Source organism: Peromyscus maniculatus, chromosome 8 (genome assembly GCF_049852395.1).
Source record: "Peromyscus maniculatus bairdii isolate BWxNUB_F1_BW_parent chromosome 8, HU_Pman_BW_mat_3.1, whole genome shotgun sequence".
Taxonomy (NCBI): Eukaryota; Metazoa; Chordata; class Mammalia; order Rodentia; family Cricetidae; genus Peromyscus; species Peromyscus maniculatus.
This window is the reverse complement of record NC_134859.1, coordinates 29,048,144-29,071,064: the sequence shown is the minus strand read 5'-3', so window position 1 is coordinate 29,071,064 and position 22,921 is coordinate 29,048,144. Positions and strand designations below refer to the sequence as shown.

Genomic DNA, 22,921 nt, shown 5'->3' with positions numbered 1-22,921 from the left:
AAGTAACAGAAAGGATATCTGAAAAGTCATAAAGAATCATACTCTTAACTATATACCTAAAAATATGTATAATACACTAAGTCTGTGTGTAAATGAACATATATAGTTTAAATAAAATTTTCCCAATTGGGGTGATGATAATTCTCTCTCCAACAGCCAAAGGCCACCTAACAAAAAATCCCAACACCAGGAATGAGAAGCCTTCTTTTGAGTTGTTCAAGAGACTCTCAGAACATTATAGGTTATTGCTATTGTCTTTGGTTGCCCTCCCAGATGTGGGTGTGAACTCCTTATTTCCAAAGGTACCATGCACTTCAGGCCCAGGACCAGAGGCGCCAGAGCTGGAAATGATTTGAAAGCCTCCTCTCTTGGCACCTTTCATGGTACCAGAAAGTGCCATGCAAGCTTCCAAAGGAAGGAGGCAGAAAATAGTCTTACTCAGCTATGATGCCAATTAACCACAACAGCCAGCATAAGATGATAATTCTAATTGTGCAGTAGTGGCCCACATAACCTGGTGGTAACCAACAACTCTCTAATTGGACTTAATACCCCCTCAACATGAAGAAAATTAAGATCCACTCAGCATGAAGGAAATTATACCTGGTACCGGAAAATTAGTCAGCTACCCTGGGCTGGTCAAGTCATGGGTCTTGGAGGAGAACCTACAGCCACCATGTTACTAAACCAGCACAACTCCAACTGTATTCTAAATATTTGTCTTTATACACACAAGTAAGTAGTTCTGTACCCCTCATCAAGGAAATTTCTCTTTGCAACAGATGGAGACCATTAAGGAAAACTACAGTCAGTTAGACTGCAGAATTGTGGAGCCTAGTCCCAAAGGATATGTCTATTAATACCACTTCTACAACTAAGGCTCAGTGATCATTTTGGAAGAGAGAACAGAAAGATTGAAAGAACCAGGGGATCATGGAGTCCACTGTTAGATTGTGTCTCCTAGGAAAGTCAGAAGCTACATCCATAAAGTCTCACCAAAATGACTGCCTACACATGAGCTGAACCAATATAACAACATGCTAACATGCGTGTAGCAGGAATCTTAAAAGTTCTTATTAATAAAATCAAACCCGAGGCCAGTTATTGAGGTCCATGCTGGTAGATCAGAGAGACAGAACAAGCCACAGCTATCTCACCTTGCCAATTCCTCAGCTGGTCCTGTTTCCTCAGACTGGAAGCTTCTGTGTCCTCATCCCAATGGCTCTCAGCTCAATTACTGCTCAAAAGCCTGAAGCTTAACCAGGCCAAATGCTTAACCAGCCAAAAGCTTCTAGTTTCTGATCCTCACGCCTTATATATCTTTCTGTTTTCTACCACCACTCCCTGGGATTAAAGGCTGGCTTTCTGGGATTAAAGGCGTGTGTCACCATGCTTGGCTATTTCCAATGTGGCCTTGAACTCACAGAGATCCAGAGGGATTTCTATCTCTGGAATGCTAGGATTAAAGGTGTGAGTGCCACCATTTTCTAGCCTTTGTACCTAGTGGCTGTCTGTTCTCTGACCCCAGATAAATTTATTAGAGTACACAATATTTTGGGGAACACAATACCACCACACATGCGTGAGGAAAAGTCCCAATCCTTTATAAAGAATGACAGGCAACTAAGGAATGATGAGAATTAGAGAAACGGTCTTCCCCAGGGAAGAACACACCAATTGGTTATTCAGTACCCAATGGTCAGCCCTTGAAAACATAGACATGAAATTAACATTATGCAGACTAAGCAGTTTGTTCTTATGTATTAGGGATGTATATAAGAAACAGCAATTAATGAAAAGAAGGGCCACAAATTAAAAAGAATAAATGTTTTCATTCAGTATATTCTGACCGTGGTTTCGCCTCTGTCATCTCCCAGGCCCTCCTCTCTACCTGTCCACCCATTCAGGCCCATACCTTCTTTCTCTCGCTTTAGAAAACAAACAAACAAAAAAGAAACAGAATAAGAAAGAAATCAACTCTCTGGTCCCTCCATACACACACAATATTTTGCTAGTATAAGGAAGAGTCATTTGAAAAGTTTACCAGCCTAGGGTATTTGATGTTTCAATCTAGTTGTATTTGGTTAATAACTATGAGGCATGTGTGCTAAATTACCATTAGAAGAATGCTTTAATAAGATCACTGAACCAGAGAGAGAAAAAATAGCCATCAAGTTCTAGAGAGAAAAAAAATTGAAGGAAATAAAAAAGCTTCAATTAATTAATTAATTAAAAGCAGACAGACAGAAAGAACAGGTCAAATGTTATCAAAAAGTGAATATTTATAGACTCTTCCCCTCTGATGTGCTGCCAAAGGGGATCACGTTTGATTAGCACAATGTGTCCCCTTTTCTTTGCTCTGCTAAAGTGGAAAGTTTTCCTGCTGGAAGAGATGTCATAGAAAATCAAGCAATGAAGGAGGCTGAAGAAGGAAGAAATTGGCAATAAAAACCCTGAAGAACAGAGAAGGGCCCTTTGCCATGTGGAGTAAGGAGAGTAAGATGGGGAGCAAGGGGAACAATAACAAGGAATTAGTTACTAGCATTAATCAGGATTGCAATGGACTTCGGTACTTATCATGGTCGTTGGAGGATACAAACAAGAAATTTGATGGTGACCCAATTACTTTTTGGTGTTGAGCTAGTAGAATCTGTACAGACCCAGTGTCACAGATTAACTGAGCCATGGTAGGTTCCAGTAACATTTGGTGCAATGTGTGTTGTGACTGCTTGACTCACAGCTGTACCTCCCTAGGCAGCAATGAGAAAAGGATATGAGTCAATATGACACTAACTCTCAGCATAAAGGTGTGTCCAACCTGTGGCCTATGGGCACATGTACCCAGAATAGCAAAAATGTGACCTCCATGCAAAATCATAAACTTCCTTAAAGTATGAGGGTTTTTTAGTGTGTGTGTGTGTGTGTGTGTGTGTGTGTAATTCAGAGTGTGAACTGTTTAGATGACAATGTCATGTCATGATGTCAAAAGGTTAGACATATCTGTGAACATGTCACAAGAAGTTTCCAGTAAGAATACATTGAATAGCCGTGAGGTGGTGGCTCACACCTTTAATCCCAGCACTCAGGGGGCAGAGCCAGGTGGATCTCTGTGAGATTGAGGCCAGCCTGGTCTACAGATGAGATCTAGGACAGGCAACAAAACTACACAGAGAAACCCTGTCTCAAAAAAAATCACAAAACAAAAGAATGCATTTCACAAGTAAATCCTTTCAATAAGGGCTTAGACATCGCTTGGCTTCCCTGTATTCCTCCTTGCTTTCCTGGAGCAATCCATGTTATTGAGTAAACCATCTTTAGTAGGGCAACTAACTCCCTTTTTATTGACAGTTCACAAACATCCTTGTAGAGTATGACATTTTCTTTATGGCATCATTCCTGGAGGTAGATATTTCCTCCAGAAAGCCATTGTGATCAGGCTTGGGGTTAATTCTATGGCTCAGAACTTTTGTTCTTAATAAAGAATGTGAAAATTCTACCATTGTTGGGGGAAAAAATGTATGCTAAATAGATCAAAATTAATCCTGCTATACCTTAATTCTCCAGAGAAATGAGATAAAGCTTCTTGATGCTTTGGTTTTATATATATATATATATATATATATATATATATATATATATATATATATATATATATAATGTATGTATATATTTCTAGTTCTGGAAAGTGAGATTCATTTTTGGTGTAATAGAGAAGACCCTGGAGGAGAGGGTCATATATGGAGGGGGGAGAAAAGTAAAGGAAGTAAGAAGATCTAATGATCAGCTCCGCTGCAAGGAAACAGCCCAGAGAAGCCAACCTCTTAAACAGAACTTGACTTTGTCGAACTCCTGAGCATCAGGTTGGGCATTGTAGCTCAGTGGTAAATGCCAAGCCTAGCATGTATGAGGTTCTGGGTTCCAATCTCAGCTCTGAAGAATACATACAGCTGACTAGGACTTTGACTTATTTGCTCCCTTAACTCCCATGTTACATTAATCATCTAACCGTGACAGTTCTCTTATGCCTCCTTAGTTCTGCCTGTTTTCTTCCATTTATCTCCATAGTCCAAGCTGTTCATGTCTTGCCTGACCCACTACAATGGCCTCCTGGTGTGCCTCAGTTTTCCCTGTTCCCTCCAGCTCATTCTTGGAGCTATGATTACAAATGAGATCTGTTTATACAATATGGAAGTCTCCCCACTGTTTTTAGGGATAATGAATGTGTTGTGACATGGACAAAACAAGAAAACGTGAATGGAGAAGAGACAACAGCACATGGATGATGTGTGTGTGTGTACGTGTGTGCGTGTGTGTGTGTGTGTGTGTGTGTGTGTGTGTGAGAGAGAGAGAGAGAGAGAGAGAGAGAGAGAGAGAGAGAGAGAGAGAGAGAGAGAGAGAGAGAGAAGAAAGAGATTTGCTTGAGAGGGAGTTGTGGTGGGCAGGTCTAAGGTTAAAAGCAAAATGAGTTCAAATAGGTTTGAGGTTTTCCCCTGAATGGGATGGGACTTGGGAGCTGATCAGAATGTAATACATTGAGGAATGAGCGATTGACGGCCTGGGGAAGGGTGGAGGTGATCATTTCAGGGTTGATAATGTGAGTGATCTGGAATATGGCATGTTGGAAAGAGTTCACTTCTTTGAAAGTTTATGTAAAAATGAATCTGTCTGTAACGGGTCTTCTGTGAGGTGAGAGGATTCATTGTTGGCTTTTCAGTGGACTTGTGAATTGAGCAGCAACCCAAACTCCTACAGTCTGTAGGCTTTCACAAGAACACGATCCCTCTTTCTCAAGTCCCTGTGGGAGTTACTTTCAGTACTTGGTTTTTCTTACAGTCAAGTCTCAAGGTATTGATCATAGTTGTCTTTACACACTTTCTCCTAATGCTTCAAGAATTCCTGTGTGTCTTAGCAACACACAAATGCCCCCTCTGTTTGCAGGATTCTTTACTCTCCAGGGATGATCACACCATGAGGAATGTAACTTGGACTTTTGGCCAGAAGTCCCAAATTGGCACTTTAAAGAAACAAGAATGTAGATCTTTATTTGGCTAATGCTGTGGGTTTTTAAAATATGTATTAATTTTGTTTTTGTGTATATGAGTATCTCTCACACATGTGCAGTGCCAAAGGAGGCCAGAAGAGGGAACTGGATCTTGTGTTGCAGATAGTTTTAATCCATCATGTGGGTGCTGGGAACTGAACCTGGGTCCTCTGCAAGAGTAGACTGTGCTCTTATATGCTGAGCCATCCCTACAGCCACTAATGCTGTATTTTTGAATTGTTGTTTTTAGATTGGATCCCAACATTTTAAAATGAAAAGTCATCTCCCCGCCCCTGCCCCCTCCCCAAAATCTAGCAACACATCTCAGATTCGTAAATTGAACAGTGGATATCAAGAACCCACACTCTTGCTGTGGGCATAATTGTTGGGAGTGAAATGAGCCAATGAAGCATGTGCTTGCTGGCATCACTAGCCAACCACTTTTTGTACCTGTCTGTTTAACCCCAGGGAGATGCCTCATCTTTTATCCAGCATTCCTTTTGTGAGCTTGTCCTAGGCTATGAATGCAGGGACCTCAGCTGATTGGCTCATTAGTGTGTAGTTCACCAAACCCATGCGAGATGCCCAGAATATGCTGTGAATTTGACTTGCTATGCCCTACAAGGTCATGGTGAGCATCTGTGTACTCCATTCACATAGACTTTCTGCTCTTTGGTGTACCTTATCCTACTTGAAGCTCAGTCATTGCATTCATCCTCATCCACTCTGCCTGAGATGCTCTCTCCTTTTTCCTCAGCTCAACTGCTACTTTCTCTGGAAGCCTTTTCCAGAAAGTTCTTTGATTTTATCAGATCTCACTATGATATACCTTCAAAACATTCTTGACTTGCCCTGCATTACCATTGTTAGGTAGTGTGGGGTGGGAGCGCTCTCTGACAATTTTTCCTATTGCATTGTAAGCTCCAAGAATGGAAACAATGTCAGTGTCCTTACTAATGGAAAGATCACTCCTCATCTGATGTCATTGGCATGGCAAGTGCTTGAGGTTTAAAGGAACCAATCAATGAGTGAATGAATGAATGAATGAATGAATGAATGAATGAATGCTGTCAAGAGGCAGGCCTTAGCAAATGCTAAGCCAGTAATTCAGAGTGTGGTTATCTGTTTTTACCCGGTGGAGCTCTGGCTTATGTCTGCCTCTTGTTGTCTAAGCCTTGTAGACAAGGATGACTTGGAAGTGATTTCTCTTTTCTGACATTGTGTGCATGCTGAAGACATCCTGAACCTTTGGTTCAATTTTTATCTTCTGCACCTGATACAGAATGTCAAAAACAGATAGTGAATGGCCACACTGACCAGGCAGGATTCTCTGTTGAAGATAGGCCGATTGTTTCTATACATACTGGCTTACACAGGATAGTCTTGCAGAACCTTACCTTGGGCTATATTTCAGAGCAGTGCGGCCGCAGTGCCTGCCACAAATGAATGTGCTGGTGCTTATGGGACACCCTATTAGCTCTGGCCGTGGAGTTTCTGTTGGTCCAGGCATTTTGTAAGCATCATTAACCTTATCGTGTCCAGTCATTGCAAAATTAGTAAAGGCACGTGAAGAACAATGGAGAGACAATGATCAAGACAGGACCTGAAGTGACACAATCCCATGTGTGTGCGCACCTTCTCGGTGCCTGTGACGTTTGCACACCTACTGCATCCCTATAAAGTTTGACTCCAGACAGATGTGGCTTTGTCCACCAAGGGGGAAAAAAGCCTATTATCCACATCAAGTTTAAAAAAAATATATAGGTTCTCTAGTCACACATGCCTCATCAGCAAGCCAGGGCACATAATTAATTGGCCAGAAGGCTCACTGGGATTAATTAGCAGATGCATAGGAAGAGTTTAGCTCAGACTTCCAGCGCGGAGGATGGTGTTCTAGAATGACCAGTTCCTGGATGCCCAAGTCAGCTCCTATAATGGGGGATATCGCACTGTTCACTGATAACAGGACTGGGGGTCCTTGGCTCCTCGGTGGGCCTGCACGGGCACGTGCACACCTGGATCATGCCAGCAGAGGGCAGCAATACGCTGTGTGTGTTCGATTTGCATTCCAAATTAGCAAATCCCTGAGGGCCTACACAGAAAGGAAGTGGGTGTCCCAGGCCGAGCTAGTTCTCTCTGGGTGTCAACACTGGCCTGAATAATAGCAAACCCAGGTCTTTTGCAGTTCATCAAGCTTTGACTCCTCTACCATCGAGAAATGAATACGCCACTAGGAACTGCCATCACAGACAGGAAGTAACTTTAATTAAATATTGTGAAAGTTGAAACGTTTTTACAGCTTGATTTTTTTTTTTTTTTTTGCAAAAAGAAAGAAAAAAGAAAGAAAAAGAAAATTATAACAATCTCTACAGTAGTTAAGTGCTCTAACAATTGAACTGTACAGTGTGTGTCTATTGAAAAAGTTTGGATAAGAAGGTGAAAGGTTAGTAGATTGAGAGATGAGTTCATGAAGCTGCATCCTACATTGTGAGGCCGGGCATGGCATATGTGCATATCCAGTCATCCAGAGGCAGGGCTCTTCCCCCAAAACTGAACTCTGAATTGAACTCTCTACTCCATCTTCTTCTTAAAGCCATATTCTGTATTTAGGGGGGCTATGTCTTAAAGGAACTTGAAAACAACATTTTGTGTAGAAGAAAATGGTTCCTAGAACCAGAATGCTTCTCCATCATCTAATCAAACATAAACAACAAAACGCAAATGATACACATTTTCTTTTTAAAGGCTCTTTGGGCTTTCCAGTAAAGTTCTCACCATGGCACATGGCTAACAGATTAGTGGCGTCTTTTGTCAGGGTCTGAGCCGGACATCTTACCGGCTCACTGCTCGTTCCTTTGCAGACTCTCGTCTGGCTCACCAGACAAAATATGGCTTTAGACCTTAGTCATCTTCAGGCCAGCGCTTACCACACGAATTCAGACAACCTTTCTGAGTACGGAGAAGCAATGCTAAACCTTGCTTATATTTTTCCAGTTTCTTTTTATTATTATTATTATTATCATCAGTCGTCATTATTATTATTTCTCACCATGAAAAATCAGCTTTCCTCCCTCCCCTCCCTTACCAACCTCCCAGCTTCCCTCCCCTGCCCTCCCCAACCCATAAAAATCCGCACTCTGACAGTCTAGTGAAAACCATTGAAATCCATACGGGGCATGCACAGTTGCAGCATCTTGTAAATGATCACTTGCTCTACTAGAAAAAGTAACATTGTCTTAAAGTAACAAAACAGTTCTTTTGTGCTTTTCAATTTCTTTGTTTTTTTTTCTTCTTTTTCTTTTTTTTTCTTAAATGTGAGTGATGACTGACAGTTGGGGTGCACATTACAATGTACAGGTGAAATGGATATGATTTGCATTGTTAAGGCATCCAATCTGCTGGTTTATATTTATGTGAAAGACAGAGAATATACAAGCAGACTTAAGAAAGAAAGTATGTTCATTGATCTCTATGAAGTTTCTCCCCCAAATTTAATGCACAAAATGCGTCACTCCAAAGGGAGAGATTCCATGCATATTAATAGAGTAAAACAGCATTTTTTGTATGCTTCCAAAGCAAAGGATACATTATTTTTAAATCTACAGAACTAAATACTACAAGAATAATACGCTACTATTTTTTTTTGCCATATATTGGAAAAAACTTCTTAACTTACAAATAATACAAAAATAGACAATGGCTTTTGGGTGGAAATAAAAAAAAATTGAAGCATGGTTTGAAACAATACTAAAAATACCTATAAATGAATTGTTTAGAAATCACATTGAAACAGCCAATACAACCATAGGTGACCAAACTATATGCACTGTTCACAAAGCAAACACACACACAAAAAAAATAAACTGGGGCTAGGGGGTGGGAGGAGAGAAAAGCAATGTACAAATTCCAAAGATAAATACATTATTTATATGGATATTTTACAAAATCCCCATGAAAACAAACAAACACAAAGCCTTTGAGTTAACTTTGCAAGTATGTGCGAGCTAAAGGTAGTGCGCTTTTTATTTCTTTGCAAAATACGCAGTAAAATCATTTTTTGTGAGCTTGAAAACCATCTTCAGACATTAAAATGTATAAATAAAACAACAACTTTGGCAAAAAAAAATCACAAAAAAATCTACAGTATTTATAACTACATACAGAAACAGAAGGTCAAAGAAGCCAGCCAGGCCCAGGCCTGTGTCCCCTCAGAGCCTCCCTGGCTGGATCTTTGTTATGGATTCTTTCTTTTAAGAACACTTCCCAGTTGAAAGCAAAAATTCCCACAGAAAGCTGAGTTCAAGGCCTCCCCCTTCTTTTCCTCTCCCCCAATTTCCTTTCACTCTGAACCCCAAAGCTCTTTTTACCTGTTGATTGAATGTATAACTTGAACAACCACACCAGGGTCTTGCTGGGACAGGCCCCTGTGTGGTTCAGCAACCGGAACAGCCTGCCTACTCGCCTGCTTTGTCACGTGGCTTTGTCTGCGGTTTTTTGTTTTTTTTGTTTTGTGTTTATTTATTTATTTTTTTTGAGCCTGGATATAGAGTTAGCATTTAGGATTCTAGCAGGAGTAAGCGATCTCATCTCTTGATGGTGGTAAGATCTCAGCTGGGTAACCTGCAGGGCATATGTGGAATTCTGTGCCTGGACCCTGTTCCATGAAGTCTTGAAGGAGTTTCGCACTCAGTGCATGCCCTCTCCACTCTCCACTCTCAGAGGCCACTGGCTTCGGAAGAAGTTGGCATAAGTAAAAGAATGAGATTGGGTTAAAAGATGCAGGGATTGTTTTGTTTTGTTTTGTTTTGCTTTTTTTTTTCTTTCTTTCTTTCTTTTTTTATTTTTTTAAACAATCTGTCTAGAGGCACTGGATTTTCTGAGTACAAGGGAAAATGTGATCATGGATGTCGCTTGGTAACTTCCAGGCTGCGGTTATTTACACAGTTACTTAAGACAACCATACAAAAGAGAGAAAGAAGCTTGCAGAACTGCTAAGGGATGGCATGTGAAGTTAGATACTGAAAATGCACTGTCTGAGCTATCTACCATTGATATGCTTTAAGGCGCAAAAGCCGACCCTTAGTTCTCTAAAAAATCTAACTGGCATTCCTATTCTGTCCCATACAAGCTTTTTTTTTTTTTTTAACTTTTTTCTCTGTTTTCTTTTTTTTTTTTTTAATCTTTTAGCTTTTTTGTAAATACCACCACTCCATTCTCCCCTTACACAGCTTTAAAAACATCATAAATTAAAACATGGAGTCTTATTTATAGTGGCCCTTGTGTGTAGCTTTATGATTTATAAAAGACAAATGATTGCAGAGTTAAGCTTTAAAAAAAAAGAAAAAGAAACGGTGGGTTTGCTTTTATCAATACAGAATAAATATATCCCCCGGATACTTGGGGGTACAAGTTTAACCAACACCCTGCTCTGGCAGACCCCCTTTCCAATTTCAGTATTTGCAAGGTCGGTGATTTTGTTTAAAAATCCGCAGTTATTGTGTGATTCCTCTTAAAAAGGCCTGAGTTTAAAGTTCCGCTCTGGGACTCAGATTACTTTCGTAGCAGAATCCAACCTCTTCATTAATAAAATTCTTCAAGGCAATTCTTTCACATGGGAGGAACAATCATGCCAGATATCGCTATGAAAAGAAAAGACAGAAGTCAATGGTTTTGCACCCAAATATTTCACCAGGAACAGTGGCGGGATGTGGGGGGAGACAATAAAAACAACCCACACATGACAATGTTGATTGATTATTAACAGGACATGCTTGCATCTTCTCAGGAATGAATTCTGTCACAAAATAGACATATACCTTATTGGGAAATTTTATCAGCATGTGTATATATCTCTAACAGCACAGAGTATCCTAAACATTTCCCCAAATCTGATTTCAATTTTAAGACATAACTGGAAAGTTGCATCGCTTGAATACCATGGGGAAAGTTGCAGCCTCAGACTTTGCCAAAAATAGTGAGAATTTTCAGTTTGTCATTCTGCCTTCCTGCCCGTCACATCCAAAATATGAAATAAAGAAATGGCCTGCTGTAACTGCCAACGGTTTCTACAGTCTCCCCTTATGTTCTGTATTAGCATGAAAATTAAGCCACAGAATAACCATCTGAGGGCCTTCCCTCCAGCTCAAGCTGGAAAAGGGTATGCCAGCTTCAGCAGGCATTGTTCACTTGGAAAATGAAGTCCGGAGGAAGCATGGAGTTGGAGGAGAGAACAAATTTGCCTAAAATTGTAGACTACCTTTTCTACTGTGTCTTCTCTCGGGATTTCTGGAATGATCTGAGCATAAGCCCTAGAAAAATTGTTGCCTATGAAAGCAAGACCTGTCTCAGGTCAACCCAAATTCTTTCAGAGGGTTTGGAGTTAGGAGCTACATAGCAGTGTTTAGGAAATTCTGCCTATTGCATGCCTACTTCTAATATGTTGTTCTGAGATGGTTAATTGTCTTCCTGACTCTCAGCCTCCTTGGCCAGACCATGCAGTCAACTGCAGCACTCAGGAATTACTGGAAATTTGAATATAATCAGATATAGAAATGTGGAGCCTGGGTCTAACCTCAGTCAGGGTCTAACCTGAAGGCAGGTTAGCTCTGATAGTGAACCTACCACTTCGTCATCTCTAGCTGGGTGACCTTGGGAGCACTGTTAAAATTCTCTGGTCTGTATTTTCCCTGATATCAAACAGACACCATTCTATAGGGCACACTTAACATAAAGGGGGTGAGAAATAGAGGGGCCACTGTAGGAAAATTAAGACAGCGTGGCAACTTGGAAATGTACCAAGACAAGAGAGATGCCTATATTAAAACCAATGACACAGCCATCTTTGGCTGCCAATGACAGTGCAGAGCAAAAGCCTTTCCCTTCTGTTTATTGACAAGTCTAAACTTAAATGAATGTTCTTGTTAGTCATGATTGGTGCATGGGCAAAGTGGCTCTCTTTCTCTTCCTTTGTCTAAACCATCATGTCTGGAAAAGTGTAGCGTAAAACTAAAGGAACCCTCCAGCACAGACGAACAGAAAGAGCCCAGGCCATGGGTCCCCCGCATTACTCTTGCTTCCCTACCCCCACCCCTGACATTTTAGATTCAATTAAAAGAAAAAAAAAACCAAAAGTATTTTGCCAAACACTTTTTCCGTTAATTTTTAAACCCATCTGTATTCGCAAGGAAATTTAATCCACATGTTTCTGATTCATTTACACGTAAATCATCCAAGTGTTGTTTTGCAAGAGCCTTTTGCAGTCCAGAAGCTCCTGGAGTCCTTTCCTGAGCCCCCATAAGCCTTTCTTTCTTAGAAACAGGAAGTCATTTTCTGCCAAATGCAGCCCGACTTAAGCCCCCACCTCCCACCCAAGATTTGGGATCAGTTGGAAAAGCAGCCTACTTAAGAGCTGAGTGAGCCCTAGATTTCTCTGAACTTAGGGGCTTAGTATTTAAACCCCAGCCTTAACTTGAGAGTTCCAGATGCTGCAGCCCCAAGAGCAAGGATGGCTAGGGGGTCCCCCAGTATAACATTGGATCTCTAAATGTCTTTTCATCCAGGCTCCATGTCCTCTACCCTTATTTTAGGTAGCAGGAACATAAAGCCTATGGCCAGTGAAGCTAGTCTTTCTTCCATTTTACAGAAATCCATATTGTGTGCCTTGTGTGGAAGGGCAGGCAGGCTCTGTCCTGGGACAGCTCAGTCAGTGTCAGTGTGATCTAAAGTGAATCAGAGAGCTGACAAACCTCCTGCTGTCTTGGCCCATAGACTCAGGGAACACTTATCATCTGGGTCCTAAAAATATCCCTTGAGTTTTTTTCTTATTCAGTAGAGCCTGAATTTAAAAAAAGAAAAGAAAATCTAAACAGTGTTTTGTTACTTAAATAATTTGTTAGATTGATTAGATTAAGCTTCTTCATAGGGCTTCATTAAAAGTTGCCTCCGAGCTCATGGGTGTGCTGGTACACTTCTCTGTTTGGTACTTATAAACCTCATAGTCATGAGAGACCAGCTGGCATAGGAGTATGCAGAGTCCCCTGGGCAGGAATGGAGGGGATGTAGCAGAGGGCATGCCTTGTGCAGAGGGGCTGTACTGTCCTGGCATGCTGGCCCAACCAGGCTCCTCAATTCTTTGAAAAAGTCTATAATTCTAAATTCTCTGCAAACATGATTGCCCAGCTTATATATATTTGCAAATAGCTGGTATTAATACCAAATATACTCGAGGAGCCCTATGGGATGGGCAAGGCTTGTCCCCACACTGCCACCTCTTGTAGGCCAGCTCACAGAATATAAGTCTAACACAAGCTCTATTACCCTCATACAAGGCCCACAGATACTTACATACAAGTCTTTATAAAGGGTTACTGTACCCTTCATTTTCCCATGACGAAAATGCTAGCTGTTTGTAGCCTGAGTCTGGGCACCTCAAAAGAGGCCCTCCTATAAAGAAACCCCCTTGTGTGACTACATGACAACCCTGGGTCTAAGATTTTTTTCTATCTGTGCTACAATCTGGAAATGAATGATGTGGGTGATAGGGATGGGATAAGAGGCTTGGAATGTCCCAAAAATGCTGATGGTATGCTTGACTTGCTCATGTGGAGCCTGGGCAGATTCCCATGAGCCATCACATTTCCAACACTGTGTGCCAAGACATCATCACCAGACCATAGTGGCTCTGCCATAGTCCCCAGTGCTGGGTGATGGTGTTTTCTGAGGGGAACCCCAAAGCTATTGTGTGGAAAGGCAATATAGTCCATCTTAAAGGTTCCCCATTTTGATAAAGACTAAGAAAAAAATGGAAAGCTTTGTAGCACTGGGAGAGGTTGAGTGAGGAAAGAGATGTAATCTTTCCCTGAACTATCCCAGGTAAAAGAATCATGAGCTTATCAGGTGTGGGGTGAGGCACGATCTTCTACAAACTGAAAGTGTCCATAGAAGAAAAAAACAGTTCTGTAAGGGTTGGTACTGAGGTGCATGGTATTTAGGGCCAAAAGAAGCCTGGATGTCAACAAGGTATGGGGGGAGGGGGTTGCTATGACTACTACTTCTACAAAATCTCTCTGGTCTTTTTGTTTTAGTCAGTGGGCATTTTGATGGCATGTGACAGCTCTCTCCTGACTCTGAAGTCCTTGCTTGGACTCAAGCTCTTAGGGGCAACCATTTTAGAGGAGAAAAGACTTTTGTTTCCATAGAAAAGGGCTGAGCAAAGCTGATGACTGAAGCCTTTGGTCTCTAAAGACAGACTGACTTGGGAGTCTAGTCAAGAGTTATCAGTGACTTCACCTCGATAAGAATGGGTGGAGCCTTTTCTACATTTTATCTGCCAATCCAGATGGCAGCTGCAGTTTCCAGAGCGTTTCACCTGGTACTCATTGGCCTTGGTGACATGGAAAATAACTCTGCAGGCAAATGCAGTTAGCAGCCAAAATGGACGGGTGGCTCTGCACATTCATGGACTTGGTGTCCACATATTCAGCCAATCACAGAGCAGCTATGTGGGGAGGGACATTAAACAAAATGAGTCCGGCACAGAAAGACAAGTACCACTCTTCTCACTTGTACATGTACGTGGAAGCTACAGAGTTGATCTCACAGAAGCAGAGACTAGGGTGGTGTTTGCCAGAGCTGGGAAGTGGGCCAGAGGGGAATATGGCAAAAGATGGTCAGGGGGTACAGTGGACAGGTGACTAGGACTAGGAGCCTAACTGACAGCAATCAACCAAATATTTCAAAATAGCTAGTAGAGAATTCACTCTCCTTACAAATATCCAATGTAACATAGATACACATGCACACACATAGGAATGTCACATGTAGTCATAAGTATATAACAGTATTATACTAAGTATGGGGGTGTGGTATGGTATGTAGACCAGAGGTCAATACCAAATTACATCTTCTATTGTTTTTGACATATTTTTGAGACAGGATCTCTCTCACCTGGCTGTTTTAGCTAGACTGGCTGGCCAGCAAGCTACAGGGACCCACACATCTCCATCTGTTCCTCTCATCCTACACTAGGGTCACGGCCACGTTCAACCGCAAGCAGATTTTGCATGGGTTCTGGGACCCGAACTCAGGTCCTTACATTTGCACAGCAAAGCCACTTTACACACTGGGACATCTATCTCATCAGCCCAATTAAAAATAAATTTTAAAAATTCAAAAAAAATTGTAACTATACTAAACATGTAGAAACCTTTTTCTTGTTATTATTTCCTTAACTATAGTATGAGAGCTATTTATGTGGCAGTACCCTGTATTAGGTATTATAAGTAGTACAGATGATTTGAAGTTCATAGACACTATATACCATTTACATAAGAGACCCGAGCACCCATAAATTTGGTTATCTATAGGGGTCTTAAAACTACGTCCCACTGGAAACTGAGTGCTATCTACAGTCATTTTTGTTTCTCTGCAGGCTGTCTCGGAGCTTTAATACCTTATAAAGGGCATAGCTCTCGATAGCGACCCAGTAAGAACTACTTTCTAAATCTGACCATCATAGTCTGACTTCTTTTAGCAAACATCTCCTGGGGACCAAGAAGTATTGAGATAAGAGTTGCTTTCTCCTCCAAATGTTTCTTCTTAAATTTTCAAAAGTCCCCATTACCTGAGAGATACCACAGACTCTGTAAACCACAAAATAGATACAAAGAGGCATGGAACTTAGGGGTCAGGGCCTCATCAGTACCTGCTTCTGGTACTGATACCCCATGTGGTTGAACCACGTTCTGGATGCCATAACACATCATCAGGGACTTGATTGCTTACACAGGTGCTTCTCAGCTCCAAACAATGCTCTCCCTAGGCTGAAATCCTAGTTACTCTTCATCTGAGGCACAGTTCAAAGGCAACTTGACTATGGACTGGTCTGAGTCTGCTCCATGCTTCTTGCCTCTGCAGTCCAGGGCTGGGTGCCAGCCTCTCTTGGGTGGATCTGCTTCACTAACCCGGGTATTGTATCTTCCCAAATACAGGGTCATTTCAAAGTTTATTAGACCTTGGTTCTTCATGGACCTAATCTGGTGGCTCAAATATAATATGGCAAATGCCAAAGCAACCTGGAGGCCCAACACTGTGGAGTGAATGTTTGAGGTTCAAGCCTAAGGTTTCCTTATCTGCTAGTTGAGTGACTGTGGACAAGCCATCTCAGCTCCAGGTCTACAAAGTGGATGAAATAAGCAGCCACTGAAAAGAGCCATATGGAGGAAGTCTTATGTCAGTGCATAAGCCAGACTGGAAGCAAGCCCTCCCACACTGATGGTTTTACTCTCCATCATCACGACCACACTCAACCACGGTGCCTGTCTCCTGCTGGCAAAGGGGTGGTTGGTTAAGGAGAAGACTTTAACAAACCAGAAGGGTGTTAAATTAACAGTGGTAGTCAGAGGCAGTAGGTCTTTAAAAGATGTGGACAGTCTGTGTCCCATCTAGTCTCATTTATATGCTCAGTTTGCTTAACCAGCTCTTGCTTCATCACTTGCCCTGTCTGAATGGTGATCACAGTTCTGAACTGGGTGAGTCAAAATGAAATGTGCTACCCAAGGCTGAGCAGGAAGAGGAGGCAGGCAGCAAAGACAAGAGCCTTGACCCATCCCCAGAGCCCATTGAGGTCCCTTTGCGGTAGGAAAAAGAGGAGGATCAAAAAGTGAAAGATGCGGTGTGTTTGAAAGGCTACTGTCAGAAAGGAGGTAATATTTCCCAGCAGACACTCTAAGAGCCATGTAAGAGCTCTTCAATGAAAATGGTGGAGCTAGCCTATGGCTAGTTCTCTCCTTGCCCTGCTAGAGTATGTAGAGGTCGCGAGAGTGCAGGTTCCAGGGTGACCCTGGATGAGTACAGGCTGTAGAGGCAGCGGGGAACACCAGAGAAATAGCTTAAGGAAAGTGGTCTTGGGTAATTGGACTTTACTTTTCTATTCATATTTCCAGTAGTGGGGTCACATCTTCAAAGTGTGGGCTATTTGACATATGAAAATATTGGGAGAACAAATACAGGATGGGTTATAGGAAAGTCTAGAAACAATGTCCCACCAGGGACCCATCCAACTAGACAAGAAAGACAGGGTCATGTACAGCAAATCCAGGAAGATGAATATATCTGGGCCACACCCCATGCCTTCTAAGTTCAACACCCCTTTATTGTTAATCACAATCCTCCTTGTGTTTTGTTCCTGATATCAACCCTAACTATGTTTGCTAGTATTATGTCAACTTGATACAAGCTGGAGTAATCTGAGAGGAGGGAACCCAAATTGAGAAAAGGCCTCCATAAGATCCAGCAGTAGGCAAGCCTATAGGGCAATTTCTTAATTAATGATTGATGTGGGAGAGTCCAACCCACTGTGGTTGGTGCTACCTCAAGGGCTGGTGGTCCTGGGTTCTATAAGAAAACAGGCTGAACAAGCCATAAAGAGCAGGCCAGTAAGCAGCACCCCTCCATGGCCTCTGCATCAGCTCCTGCCTCCAGGTTCCTGCCCTGTTTGAGTTTCTGTCCTGACTTCTTTTGATGATGAATAGTGATGTAGAAGTGTAAGCCCAATAAACCCTTTCTTCCCCAAGTTGCTTTGGTCAAGGTGTTTCATCACACAATGGCAACCCCAACTAAGACACTAACCAAAGTTGAGACTGTCAGCTTAAGAATGGTACCTTTAGGGCTGGAGAGAAGGCTCAGCTGTTAAAGGCCAGGCTCATGGCCAAGAATATAAGAATGATAACTTTACCCTCTCCTGTATATATCGTCATTACTTAAATCTGTATGAAATTATGGTTGTTCTAGCTGAGGGTATAATGAGGGGAGGCATTTATTCTTAGTTGATAGAGAGTAAAGCTGGCATAAATGGAAGGGGCAGGATATTTCCTAGCTTGTGGACATAGCCTGAGATGTAGTTCCAGAGTAAAATACTTTCCTCTTTCCTTTAAGATGATGAACAGATAAGTGCATGTCCCAGTAATGGCAGGTTACTCCAGGCACTAACTTGGCTATGCCAAGCAATTCACTTACAGGTTCTATGGAGTGTTCTAAAAAGTTCTGCCAGAGGTGGAGAGGCACAATGATGTGGTTACCTAGGCTCTGGAGTTGTACCATTTAGGTTCAGTCTGGACTCCAACATGTCATCACTATGTGCCCTTGAGTGAACTAAGCTGAATGTACCTGTTCATTGAGGGTGGTACTGAACTCTGAAGGTCTTAGGAGGACCAGTGCATGCTCACTTCAGCACAAAGTAGCCAGAACATGATATGTGTCTATATGTTAAATGGGGCATACACTTCCACATGAGAGATAGAGCTGGGTAATCCTAAGTGTGTCTGTCACTGCCCTTCTAATCATTCTCTGGTCTTCAGAGTTAACCTCTCTGAGTGACATGCTGGTCACTGAAGCGAGGCTCTGTGGTGAGCAGTACAGGGCAAGGATTAAGGACAAACTCCTGTGGGGCTTTCATTCACCTCCACCTCCAAGGTCTGCCTGCTGTCTGTGACCAGTATTCGCCCTCCCTAAGCTCCATCGCCTGGCATTGTAGTGATCTAATGGCCCCCATACCTCATCAGGACATTGTAGGGATTAAGCAGATAAAGCTTGTTCCTTGCTTACGAGAGCACCTGCCATACTGTTTGGTGCTCAGTAAATAGTGGTTGCTAATTTTATTGATCTGATTTCCCTTGCAAGCTGTCTTAGGAATCTGAGATACATTCTTGGAAAGTGTTAGGTTCTGGAAAGAAGTGAATTTTTTAGCCTGATTTTGAAGCCAGCGATTGTCACACATTAACTGGGAGGAGTCGACCTCACACCTTGAGTTTTCTCATCTGTAAGGTAGGGGCTGTGAGCACTGTGTTGTCATCCTGCTGTGGGAGACACATGAGATCCCAGAGACCCACACCACTCACAGAGCCAAGCATATAAGAAGAATGTGAGAAAAAGTAGACACATTTTAGGTTGGACCCACACACACACACACACCATGAACAAACAGGTCAGCTCAGTATCTGATGGTTATGCCACTCCCCAGGCTGTAAAGTGGAAGGAGATTGAACAACTCTGATATGAACCAGAATATTCTCAAGAGTGGTTGCCGCTCTCTGGAGAACCAGTGGTTCTCAAGAGGCCTTTGCCCTTTGCTATCCTGGTACATGATGCCTTCACCTTGGGCTCCGAATGGAAGGCAGCCGTCCCTTCCCTGTGACCTCCTCACACAGCTTCATCCTGACCCAAGCACCGAGAAGAGAAGGCTGAGTGACCTGCTTCGGGGGAAAGCCCATCCCAGGCGAGACTGCCATGGAGAACATGATAGCATCCACACAGCACTGGTCTGACGCGGCAACAACAGAGTGAGGGAGGAGGAGAGAGAAGTGGTGCCATCAGCTAATGGCTACAGTGTTCTCAAGCAGGTCCTAAGCCTGAGCAGAGTTCCTGGAGCAGGAAAGAGAGGTCTCAGACATTGCCACAGATGAGGCAGGAGCAGAGCTAGTGGCTGGGATCAGAGGATGAACACAAAGGAACAGAAGAGTCGTGGCAGAGAGAAGCCCATGGGTCTAGGGCTAAAACCCTCCCCTCACCACCCCCTCCCCCCAGCAACAGCGAGACATGTGCTTCAGACCTCTGGAGGCCAAAGTCCCATGGCTACGGGCCTGGCACTGACCTTGCAGGCTGTTCCCGTTGGTGCTGGTGCAGGTGGGAGGCGGGGAGGTCTGGGGTCTGACGACAGGTGCAAATGCACTCTTCTGTTTCACGGCGGAGACCATGTTGGCTGGTGAGAAGGAGAAGATGCCCGAGGAGCTGCTGCAGTTGGAGGGGAGGCTTGTAGAGGAGGCCATGGTGGGGCTGGATGGCACAACTGGGAGTAACAGTGAGAAAGGAGAATTACATCCAGAGATGAGGAGGCTTGCCTAGATCTGTCCTGGCCGTTCTGCTCTGATCATTCATAGACAAGGCCCTCCCTACACTCTTGGGACCCTGCCCAGTTTCATTCACCATTTGGTGCTTAGTCTGTGTTACCTTCAAGTGAGTGACTTTCATGAGTTTACCAGGGGTCTGTTGTATGTCCAGTAGTGTACTAGTCATCAGTGTCACAGACAGTTTCCAGGGGTGCAGGGATGATCCCTTTCATTCAGTCCAATTGATCCCAACACATGAAGCCTGTTGTGTGTGGGGTTGAGGGAGGCAACACACAGAGTCTCCATCCTTTGAGTTTTCCAGGCAAGAAAACAAAAGCCCAACCCCTTCTTATCAGGGATGGCACAGCACAAAGGGGATCCAGGTGAGTGCGGCCATCTCTAGGGAGGCAGAAGTGACACTAGAAAGGACTTCACCAAGAGCTTTTAGGGAAAGGTTTCCATCTCTGGCTTGAATAAGGTTCTAACACAGGATCTTGGGACATACAGGACAGGAGGAGGCTGGTTTGAGAGGATGTGGTCACCCATGAAGGAATGAGATGTAGAAAAAAGGGGGACTGAAGGTTAAACCAGCACTGTGACTTTAGGCTCAAGCAGTGGGCGGCGGGGGGGGGGGGGGGGGGTGTGAAACCCCTTTCTCTCCAAGAGGTTGTAATGTGTACAAGGATAGGCCTGGATCTGGATGCACTACCACATAGACTCCAGTAGGTAGAAAGCTAAGTAAAGAAGAACACTGCCACATGCAACATCAGTGGGAAACATACAACAATAAATTCAGGTGCCAGGTTCTCCCTTCCCAAGGAGCTTTCCACAAATGTCTGTGAGATAAGCAGGGGCTCAGAGACTTATGCAAATCCTGTCTGGCAATAGTGGGGACTCAGATAATACACACTGAGAACACTTTGGCAATGGTGGTTACCTCAGGAGACAGAGACTTCCCCCACAGTGTCAAGGCTAATGTTTTCATACACACACTTCCTTTGCCTCCACATCCTAGATACTCTTGTGGACTCTGTTGTTCATATTACTTAATAAATATCACATATTGCTTTGTAATGCACAAGATTCTTCACATTTTCCCATCTTGTTATTGACAGAATAACATAAGGCCAGGGGTTATGACTTCTTGTTAAACATATAATTAATTAAACATATAATCGAATTGGAACTCAGAAAGTAGTTGAGGTAATTGCTGAAGGACCACAGATAAGATGTAGTGCTTGGCCTCTTGGCTTTGGAAAGTTGTAAATATGGAGATCAAATCAGTCATAGGCAAGGATTGCCATCAGAAGGAAATGACCCTTTGTCCCCAGCCCAAGCCAGCATAGGTCAAAATGGGCCAAATGCCTCCTGGAGGAGAATGGAGAGGCCTCATCCACACCTCAGAGCTCTCCCCAACATTTACTAGACTGTACTTTTCCTTTTAATGAGACCAGCATTTTTATCCATCTCTTAGGATTTGTAAATGTGGGAATGCGCTCAATAATAACACCCATTTAAATTGCAAAATTCCTGCACTGGAGGTTTGATTTTTAAATATTCTTAGACTTGAAATCCTGCTGGCTCACCAAAGAAGGAAATTAATCTCGTTGGCAAATGCGATCATTATGTGTATTTAGAGGTGGGGAGTTTGGGGGGGCAGTTAACAAGAAAGGGGTGAAATATAGTGGAGTATTGCCATTTGTTACAACATTATTAGTTACTAGCCGCCATAGCACAAAGTGTGTTCACCAGCAGAATGTCTTATTTTATTTTTTTTATTCTGTCGGAATTTTTCAACATGAGTGGTTTATGAATAATTAAATATTACAGAGGCAAAAATTCAAATCAGCTGGGCTCTGTGTTTATTGTTTTATTTGCATTTATGCAGATAATACCATCCCATCTGAGGGTCTATTTGAGAATTTAATACTATATTTGTGAGCTCCGAGGAAATCAATTAATGGAAATTAAATGTTCAAAGTCTCTCAGGCTGACAGATGTGAGCTGAGGCAGAAGTCACTGGAAGTCCACACAGTCTGAAAAGGTGAACAACCAAAGCCCCTAAATTGAATCGCTACCATATAGCAATTAGCTTATTGATTTAATTAAGAATGCCACCTTTTAATTTTCAGGTCATGATTGAAACATTTTCTGATTGAGTAGCTGGGAGAATGCTGAGGGATAGATCTTTCAATAAATCAAAACCTAATGTGAAACCGACCTCAATGTTGACTGGGAACATGCAGACTATCAGGCAAATTTTAAATGTGCTACAAATGGCCAATTCTAAATGAATAAAGTAGGGAAGAAATGGAGTGCACTCTGAGCAGAGAATTCCTTCAGAAATAACTCAAGGCCAGGATGATCTGTCCACCTTCAGGTTGTTAGCCACACTTTGGCATGGAGACAGCATTGTTTTCTATGTTTCTAGGTAAGATTCGTGAATATTCTTTCATTTAACAACACACCCCTGTTCCTCAACAAATATCTATGCATCCAGCCACATATTCTCCATCTGAAGAACTCTCCACAGTGTTCCAGATGAACTTGGCCATCTTGAGGGAGCTCAAGAGGTTGTGGGGATGGAGCCTATGACGTTTTATAGTGAAAAATGCTGTTGAGTGCTGAGGCCCTTTAGATGTACGTGTTTATATATAAAGATGCCAACTTGCTGAGTTCTTCAGACACAATTGAAGTGTTGTGCCCCCAAAATCCTTTAAGCTAAATTTCTTTAAGGTAGGAACAGGGCACCTAGGAATATTCATATTCTATGTGTATGGAGGTCCTCTTGCCAGATTTTTATGAAAAAAAATATATATTATGGGATCTCTTGGATTTTTTTCCTTTTAAGAGTATTTTATGTACAAAAAGGAAAACAGAAACATCAGAAAGCAAGTTCTATTATTTAATGAGGGGTCTATTGTCACAGCATCAGGATAATGACTTAGATTTCCAAATGCCTCCCTCCTCTGCCAGGACTGAGGACCAGATTCTGGCA

General features: G+C 42.5%; 1 protein-coding gene across 9 annotated transcripts in view; it reads right to left on the bottom strand.

Moving 5' to 3' along the window:
* Positions 1-10,218: 10,218 nt before the first annotated feature.
* The window catches only part of Ebf1 (EBF transcription factor 1), a 389,332-nt gene continuing 376,629 nt past the window's right edge, over positions 10,219-22,921 (bottom strand). For 4 of the 9 annotated variants that reach the window (XM_042283864.2, XM_042283871.2, XM_042283868.2 and 1 more), the window contains 2 exons: positions 19,689-19,883; positions 10,236-10,680 (listed from right to left, as the gene is read on the bottom strand). In XM_042283864.2, the coding sequence (XP_042139798.1) occupies positions 10,649-10,680; positions 19,689-19,883 (227 nt within the window). In that variant the 3' untranslated portion in view covers positions 10,236-10,648. Of the gene's footprint in view, positions 10,681-19,688; positions 19,884-22,921 lie in introns of all 9 variants that reach the window. The other 5 variants (XM_042283867.2, XM_042283869.2, XM_076578194.1 and 2 more) reach the window with 2 other exon arrangements.